The 9,736-nt window shown below is 37.0% G+C and overlaps 1 protein-coding gene across 1 annotated transcript in view; it reads right to left on the bottom strand.

The window, feature by feature from the left end:
• CHFR (checkpoint with forkhead and ring finger domains) overlaps positions 1-9,736 on the bottom strand; it is a 23,392-nt gene that overhangs the window by 11,732 nt on the left and 1,924 nt on the right. Inside the window, exons 2-5 of the mRNA XM_009639849.2 lie at positions 9,279-9,378; positions 2,045-2,158; positions 1,617-1,638; positions 1,068-1,082 (exon numbers count right to left, since the gene is read on the bottom strand). Coding sequence (XP_009638144.1) covers positions 1,068-1,082; positions 1,617-1,638; positions 2,045-2,158; positions 9,279-9,378 — 251 coding nt within the window. The remainder of the gene's footprint in view (positions 1-1,067; positions 1,083-1,616; positions 1,639-2,044; positions 2,159-9,278; positions 9,379-9,736) is intronic.

The following is a 9,736-nucleotide window of genomic DNA, read 5'->3' as shown; positions in this document are numbered from 1 at the left end:
AAATAAGAGAGGTAGAAGAAGCATTAAAGAGGTTAGATGTAGAAGTAGATGGCTGTGGTTCCTCATAGCAAGACTGAGTAGCTGATGGTGATGAGGTAATTTGGGTCTCATCATTACTTCTTCCTGTACTTGAGGTATCTTTGGTCACATGGCATTGGTTTTCTACATTAACTTCTACAGTTGGAAGGGGAGAAAGGAAAGAAAAAGGTCTGTGTGACAGTCACCACATCATGGTTTCAAAATTCCAAGAACTCAAACTCTGTCAAAAGCATTACATTAGTCATCAGAGCTTAGCTCCTCTTCATGGTTCTTGAATTACTTCCTTACCTACTGGTTCTTGAGTTGCATCGTGCTTTGTGTTTAAGGATTCATAAAGATAAGCAACATCTGAAAGAGATTAAAAAATATTGATCAGAATTTTAAAACAAAAATTCACTAACCTTAATCTCATATAAACAACTTCTATTCACAAGTGGCTGCTTACCCAACGCGTCTGACAATGAGAGAGGCAAATGAGGGGTCACTGCTATAGCACAATGTTAATATTCCTACTTAGGAGGCAATTAGGAACAGCACTGCAAGATCTTTTCTTCTCAGGAAAACAGGCAGAGCAGCTTTTATGTGACGTTTAACTTGTGCCAAACATGGAACCAGAGACTTAATCATTGCTTAAACCTAAAATCTGCTGTGTCAGAACAAACTGTATTTTTATGCATACTTGTATGAAAACTGTAAATACAGTCTTGTCTTCTACATTAAATATCATGCTGTAAATGTACCTAATACTATACCCTCCCATCTCCCAGTACATGCAACTACCTTCACAATAACAGGGGAGCTTATCACCATACAAAGTCTGTCTGTTCACCTTAAAGTTCCACTTCAGAGCTGTCGAATACAGTAATGAGGATTAACATTTAAAATGCCTCTTTCATCTAAAGTCTGTTCCAGAAAGTGAGTGCTCTCTACTAAAATTTAAATATTACATACTTCACTCTTGAAAGAAGAATTGCATGCTAATGGACAGAGCGGTCAGCTGGGGCACAATACGTATGTAAAAACAGAGCCTGCCCATTCCCTCTCTCCCCCTATTTAGCAAAGTTGAACCCCATCTGTTATTTTGTAATAATGAGCAATTAAATTCTTTCTGTATATCTTTTCAGTCAGCATTGGATTTAATGATCCTGTGTAACTGAATGAAATGAAATGGTATGAAAAGGTAAGAAATGAAAATTCTGCTTTCTCAATTGGTATAATTTCCCAAATAATTTATGAACATCGTTAAGTCAGATGACAAAACAGATCATTCATGAAATCTTTTATTAATTTCATCCCATTGCAAAAACTGAGCATTTACACCTTAACCTTGGTCCCTGACTTCTACCCAGTTAACACATGAAAGAACATCACTTCCTGCCCAACCAGACTTGGTTTATTTAAAAACCTTCGAGGAAGAACCCCCATTAATTTTTTTTTTTTTTTTAAACCTAATTATGTTATTGCAATTGCATCGTCCTGAAATTAATTCCTGAAAAGAATTATAGACATGTGAGGCATGATTCGTCTTTAAGACCACACAAATATTTTTCCAGGTTTACTAACTCTACTTTCACTACAGGGCTTTCCCCACCTCCCCCTCTAAAACAAGAAAAACACGACACAAAATAAAACAAAAAGCTTTTGCAGCCTTTCCTTCTGGTGCCAAAAATTGCTTCAGTGTGATATATAAAGTATCATTAACTATCCCAGCAATTTGACTTCTAAAAGAAGCACTGGGCATGTGATCAGGACCTCATTAGTTACCATTCTGTGCATTAGTTCTTCCAAAACTACTTCTAGGCACATTTAAATTTCAGACAGTTGCTCAGACTTGTCCCTGTAAAAATTGGCACAGCCATGACCTCTTCTACAGAGACTTGTTTTTAAACATTAGCAAATTATTTGTCTTAAAATTGAGTAATTCCGTTTTAATTGTACTGATACTTCTTTTCTCTCATCACTCAAAAAAAATGAGTAAGCATGCCATTTTAAAAATACAATTTACTTACTGTTTTCTGGCTCATTTTTTCTGTAAACAACATAGATCACATCCCCAGTCTGTAAAGGGTATGTCTGCTTCTTAACCACTTTCAGTTTATTAATTACTGTTCCATTAGTACTGTAAAGAGAAAGAAAAGATAACAGCATAAATGTTTTCATAATTACATAGGAAAGGAAAATACAACATACTTTTACTGAAGAAAAAATATTGGCCCTCAAAAAAAATTGTAAGCCAGGATAAAAAGAAAAAAAAAAAGTCCAGAAACAAATAAACAATTTTTCCCAAAGACAGAAGTGCAGAGGTACTAGGACTTCAAAGCTCATTTGCAGCTACTGGTAAAGAGATGGTAGCTGACAGATAGATGGACAAAAGATTCCTGACATTTAGTCAATGTCTCAAAATAATTAGATTATTGTTTCTGTACAATAATCTCTACCCTTTAAATATAAAACAGGAAAGGACAACAGGAGTTCTGTTCAAAAAGTTCTAGGTTATGTTTTCCAGTTAACACTGGGAATCTCCTAAGACATTCTGTGACAAAGGAACTTTTCTTGTACAGTTAGGGATGCCAAGCAGCATTAATTTTTCTCCCCTCTTGCTTCAAATAGTAAAAACCCTAAAATTCCAAGGTTACTTAGACCATTTGCAAATCAAAAGCGAGAAGTTAGTAAGATGGAAAAACAGTTATACATAATTAAAATATTATTTGGAATGAATTATTTTGATATTGATAAAATCTCCAAGACTCATGGAAGAAATTAAATTGGGGAAGAGGATAATGCAGAGCATTGCTGATGAATGGAGGTATCTCCTTCACTACCGGTGATGTTTTAGACACAAGCTAACAGTGTTTTATGACCAAGTCAACTTATTCAAGTACTAAATAATTCCAGCTCAGTTGCCATAAGCCTCTTTCAGGGCCGCAGCATTCTAGAATTTCAGACTTCTGCCATTCAAAATCTCAGCAATTAGTACCAAATATAAACAAACAGAAAAATCTGATTTTCCCTCTCAGCACAGCAAGCCGCTGCATGAATTAACAGCAAACCTCTGCTGCCACCTCCTGGAGGCCACCACTCGTGCCCAAGATGCAACACAGCCTTCCTCAAACAGACCAACTTCTCTCTAGAGAAAAGGGATGCTTATTTCGAAATAAGCACCTTTCCTTCTCATTATTTTTCTTTAAAAAAGCAACCTTGCAAAATCTCTTGTCATTTTATAACATAAACAGAGAAAGAAAACTAGAACTCTGTACTGTTGATCTTTTTGGACACAACGTCAAAAGCATTACATTAAAAAGTCAAAAGGGAAAGCAAGTCCTTTTCAATCACTACAGCAAGTTTTGATCAAGGTATTGGTTCTTGCTCTTACCCCTGCAACTGCTTTCACTATCTACATGGTTGAATCAACCAATTCAACGTAAATAACAAGGTACAAAAAAATAAAAATGCTACTTCAAGGATCAAGAAACGAACAAAAAAATCTTTGGGTCACATAGATATTTGCTCTATTAAAGAATCTTCAAGCTTCTCCTATGAACAAGAAAACTATTTTAAGCTTGCCTTTTTACCTCAGGCATACAGATGTTGACTAGCCAGAAGCACCAAAGGACTAGCAGAACAGAGACATCACTAAAAGAATGCCAAAGTTTAGCAATTAAGAGGAAAAAAGAATTTTAGTCAGTGTTAGAAACTATAGTTATTTTTAACTCAACATTGATGCTAGTGATAGTATGTTAAAAAGATTACGTCAAAGCAATTATTGCACCTCCTTGAATTGTCAAGAAACAGTAAAGCTTACAACGATCCCTGAAACCTGTCAGAAGTCCTTTAACAAAACTAAAAAACATCAAATTTGACCTCCTTAGTTTTCCAGAAAACAAAACAAAGCATGCATCTCCCATCTGCCGTAAGTGTTTTAGACCTTTTGCAATAAAACATCTAAATTCAAGTAACAAGAATTGTCTCTTACTGAGGTTTAGCAATTCCTAGTCCCAATATTTCACAAAACATAGGGAAAAAACCGTCACAACAGTGTATTTTATGAAGCTGCTCTGTCATGACTGCCAAGTTCCAAGATTGTTATGAGGCACAATAACTTAAGTGAGAGTTTCAAAAAAAAAAGAAAAAAGAAAAAAAAAAGCTACCCAAGATCCTAATTGTCAAATTGACTACAAGTAGCCAAATCTTTTCAGTTCTGCACACTTACATAGACTTCCGTGAGAGCTGACTAATGGTTTGGCATCCATGGACCCCAGTGAAGTAGGAATAAACTGATAACACAGAAAACCACAAGCTTTTCTTAAATACATTAGCAAGCTGAAGTAGTTGTATTCATAGCTCAGCCAACAATCAAAGGGGGAAAAAAAAAATCCAACTACCCCAGTGTTAGCCTTTCATTTCCAGTTTCAGGCTTTAGCATGAGGCATTTAACAGACATGGTGACATATTGGATTAATGTTGTGGGTATTTTTTAACCAGACACACATGATAAGTTATGACATTTGCACATTCCTCTGATGTTTCAAATTAAAGTAAGGTCCCCATAAAATAAGTAGAAAGTACAATGAGAATCCCAAATATGAAGGTGATTCATTAGGACTTAATATTGAATTGATACCACCTGACTAATTTTTGAGGTGAAGAAAAAAAAATGGTACTATCGGACATAAATTCTCTGCGCTGTGAAACAAAGTCACAAAAGGTCCCGATGTCACTTTTCTAAAGAGTGGAAGAAAAAAAAAAAGGTCAGGCTTTGACTCAATTCCAATGTAGTTGATGACTCTATGGTTTGATTAATGAACCACACGTTACCTTTACTTCCCAATCCCAACAGAATTGTTGTGAACAGCTACAGCTCACTCCGAAAAGGCTTACTTTTGAAGTAGGTGAATGATCTATGTGTTGTAAGATATTTTGGTATCCTTCTGTCAAAAACGCCAGTCTGTTACTTTTTAGTAATTACTAGCATCCATCCAGGAAAAGAATGTAAAGCTTCTGGGTTAACAGTTTTAATAGTTATCTGCTATTTAAATGCATATTATCCTGAACAGACTGTAAACTGAAATGAGTTTTGAATTCTATTAAGTTACAGAATCCCTTCCATACTGTGTCATTCTCCATGCTTTTAAAGTTCACAGAAACAGTTTTGACTGGTAGGATGAGGAGAATTTAGTAGCAGAAAGGACACCAGCGCCAACTAAAGAACAACCTCTGATTTACCCACAGAAAGGGAATATCTGCTTGCCTGTCACATGAGTATCAGCCTCCTGTAAGTAGTTTCCTGCTCTGAAACATCACTTACTACTCAGAATCCTTAAAAAAAAAAAAATAATTCCTAGAAGACAAGAAGAGGAGGCCTTTAAAAGTATTACCTTAGTTGCCTTTAGAATTTCTTATTCAAAACGGAGAATCTTACAATTGCTTCTACTTAGGCAAGCCAACTACTGCATCCACTGTGTTAGGTCAGCTTGTGTAATTTATTTTCTTTCAAGTAATATAAAGCAACTAGTGCATCATTTGGAAAATAAAGCAGAAACATAGCCCAGAAAAGGGCAAGTCTGAGAATATTTTATTGCACTATTTGCTAACTCTCAGGTTTTGTTACTTCCAAACTTCTGTTTACTCAATAATTTTGAGTTCTCTATACATTTTCTTTCACCTGCAAATTTATGGTAATTCTTTCCAAACTAGATCCATGATCTCATTATGCTACCAAGGAGATAAATAACAATGTTGGCTGTCTACATATATTTGACGATAATCTTTTGTTTAGCTACAATACAGAAACAAAGTCCACTCAGTTCAACTGTCCCACACCAGCTGCCTCCTTCAATGCATTCCTCTTCACCAGAAAAATCTGAGCTTGACCACAGCAATGTTTCCAAACTATTTTCCACTTCAGAGAAGAAAAAGCTGACATTGCAGTATTTTTCTGGGACTCTGGGCATCTGTATTGCCAACTCAAACAGTCAAAAATCTTCTTCTTTCAGCCTGCTTGATTTTTTGGAGCGCATCTGATATTCGGCACAAACAGTGGAAGGCTCAGAAGAACAAAGAGTCTTCTGCAAGTAGTCATACCAACCTGTTTAGTTTCTTGATTCAGCAAATGGTAACCACACTTCATACCAACTCACAGGCAAGCAGAAGACAAAGGATCTCATTCTTTTTTGTTAGATACATAGAAGTGTAACATGCATAAGCAACTAACTGGTAGTACTCCATAGGTGCAACCTTTCCATTACACTACCACTGTAACAAGCCCCACCTTTTCATGAATAGATCATATAGAAAATTAACTTTCATTTGGTTTTGCTAGTTTTCTGCTGGCTGCACCTTCTGCCTCGGGGGGACGGGCGTGTAGGAAAAAAAAAAAAAAGGCAGGCAGGAATGTTTCTGCATCATTCACAATTTTTTTAGGTTGCATTATCATGACATTGGTCAAAAACAGTTTTACCAGCTACATGCAACTGAAACTAGGAATGGTTTCTCAAGCTTAGATTTACAGCAATGCTCTGAGACTGCCATGATAGGCAAATATGGCCTGATTTGTTGTTTGAAACTTCTTGACATTTGGGACAACATTGGAGAATGTCAATTATAAGCCATTTCCTAGACATCCTAGCTAGGCCTGGTATTTTTCTCTAAAATTTAGCATTCCATCCCACAGCTCCTGGGAGTATAAGCCCTCCAGGGATCTATCCAGAGACCTATCCTGGTTATTTTCTCTAGCTACAACCTAGAAGTAGAGAGGAAACACAGCCTCATCAAGCTCGCAGATGACACCAAAGCAGGGGCAGAGCTGGGCTGCCATTCAGAGGGAGGCTAGAGGAATGGGCTGACGGGAACATCATGGCATTCAACAAAGACAAACCCTAAGTCCTGCACCTGGGATGGAATAACAACCTGCCACAGTACAGGCTAGACACCAACCAGCGAGGGTTCTTGGAGGATCTTATGACTAAGCATAAGATCACACACCTTGGACTCATGCCTAGGCTTAAGTCAGCAGCATGCCCTGGCAGCGACGATGGCCTACAGCACACTTGGCTGTGTTAACAAGGGTGTAGTCAGAAACTCAAGTGAAGTGATTATTATTCCCCTTTACTTGGAACTCATTAGTCCACATCTAAAATATTACATATAGTTTTGGGATATAGTACAAGGAAGGTCTTGATAAACTTGAGCAAGCCCAGTAGCTAGCCACCGACATGGCCAGAGGGCTGGAGCACAAGACCTATTAGCTAAGGAGCCAGGGAAACTGGGCTTGTTTTGCCTGGAAGAAGGCGGCTCGGTGAGCAGGGGACCTAGCAGCAGCCTTCCAGTACCTATGAGGAAGTTACCAAGAAGACAGAGACAGGTTCTTTACTGAGGCAATAAAGGTCATAAATCGAAACAAGGAAGATTCAAACAGATGCAAGGGAAGGGGGAAAAAAAAAAAAAAATCACTGTGAGGATAATTAAGGTCTGGAATAAGGGCCTGGAGAGGCTACAGAATCTCTGTCTTTGGAGGTTTTCAAGACCTGACTAGAAAAAGCCTAAACAACCTAGTCCAAATCCAGTGGTGGCCCACCTTTGACAGTTTGAACTAAGTGACCGCCTGAAGTCTCTTCTAACCTGAGTAATTCTGTATGTTCCATTTTACTTGAGGAAATAAAATAAAAAGAAATGTAAAAATGCCCATGTAAATATCTGGAAATGAGTTCCTCACCCTGAAAAAATACTCCTTTTAGTATCAACATAGCCACTAATTGATCGAGACAGAAAAGGAGCAGAAGGTGCAAAAATTCTGCTGAAATAAAAATGCTGACGAAAGCTCATACATTCTGCCAGCGCCCCCCAAAACATGCATGCCATTCAGTTAGACTGTTCAAAGGTTTTTCAGAATATTCTTGGAGGGATTTTTGTCAAAAGCTCAGCAGGTATTTGATACCAACCCCGAGCTACCAGAACAATATATTTAATTGCATTCTGGTACATTGGAATAGGGATTCGGCACGATACCCTTCAAAACCTCAAACGTAAAATTTCCTCTTTATATATGTACATCAATATATTTTGAAGTGTCGTCTTTGTCTTTGGGTAAAATGCCTTCCAGACATGAAAAATGGGGGGAGGTGGCAAAAAAGTATTATTTGTTTCTTTACTGACTGCAATAACCTGGCAGAAAAAGAATGTCGTTTACAGAAGCATTTTAAAATGTCACAGAGTTCTTGAAATGTAATAAACCAGAAGTTTTTGGCAATCTTAGACAAAAAATCCTGTAAAAAATGAAGCAGATGAAAATTTGAAGAGTGTTACAATCTCCTCCTAAGAAATACCCTTCCATTCAAATTCCTATATCAAATTTTATACAGGAAACTAGAAAACAAACTAAAATCCATTGGAAACCACCCACAACCCCTGCAGTGCTATTTGTACTCCCACAGTAGCCTTAGACCTCTACAAGAAATAATCTCACCAGTATAGCAAGTTCATGGTCCTTCAGTATGTGAAGAAGTATGTAATTAACTTTATATACTAAAAGTAGTTCCACTAAATTAGCTTAGCTTTTTAACAGTACTTCCAGTGAAGTATGTGCTTATATCTTCCTACATTAAGAGCTTTCGTTCTCACACCCCTAACTTAACACAGAAACACTCAGAAAAGAAAATAATCGTTCTCACTAAACAAAAGAAACAAAACTGAAATATCTGTAGTAGAAATCTAGCAAACATCTCTTATTACTAAATTAGATTGAATAGGCTCTAATCTCCATCTGACATGCTCACCACAACTTCTAGACTACTACAGTACTTATGCTGTAAAGACTATGGATATTTTGAATACCAGGAAGACGTATAACAAGTACAGATTTTTATTCCACATCTATTTTATGCTTTGAGATCATCACTGCAGGAATTTTCTTCCCCACACAAGTGCCTGAAATGAGGCACACTCATGCTTACAGCTTTTAAGAATGCTGGCATCACTTTTTTCACAGGTCTAAAGAAATATGCTACAGAACTATTACATCAACATTGTTTTTCATCCAGTAGACTATGAATTCCTTTGTAGAGAAAAAAAAAATATTTAGAAAGAGCCCAGCCCCCCCCCCAACCTAGATGTAAAAGCAGGGGGAAAAAAAAAAAAAGAAACAAAAACAGAGAAGGATTTACTATTGATGCTTCGAGCAATACACAAGATTTTACTTCACAGACTAAAAAGAAGATAAGAGTAAAGTTCACAGAAGAACCAACCTTGTATCTTCCAATGACACTTGACCAGATTCTTCATCTACTACGATTTTACAGTGATCTCCAGACACCAACTTGTTGCCAGGGAAAGATAAGTCACAACCTTAAAAAGAAAGCAGATTTTCCAGTGTGCTTAAAAATACACATTACACAGACAGATCAGCATTCTACATGGCTATAAATGCACAACAAACTGACTCATGTACATCTGCAATAGTTCAAAACTTCTACTGGCATATAGGCAGCAACACAGCCTAGTACGTGGTACATAAATACAAACAGTGAGATAGCCCCATGTGCTAACATAAGCTTAGTTCAACCATTTCAAGATGTTTTACTTCCCTTTTTCCCCTCAATCCTAGCCCTTACAGATGAAAATCAAATCACATTTACTTTGTTCTACAGTGGTAGAGAGATAAATTCACACATTTGAAGTGTTCAATCTAAATTCTATAGGCATA

This window comes from Egretta garzetta, unplaced genomic scaffold (genome assembly GCF_000687185.1).
Source record: "Egretta garzetta isolate BGI_Z169 unplaced genomic scaffold, ASM68718v1 scaffold25, whole genome shotgun sequence".
Lineage (NCBI taxonomy): Eukaryota > Metazoa > Chordata > Aves > Pelecaniformes > Ardeidae > Egretta > Egretta garzetta.
This window is presented reverse-complemented; position numbering and strand designations above follow the sequence as displayed.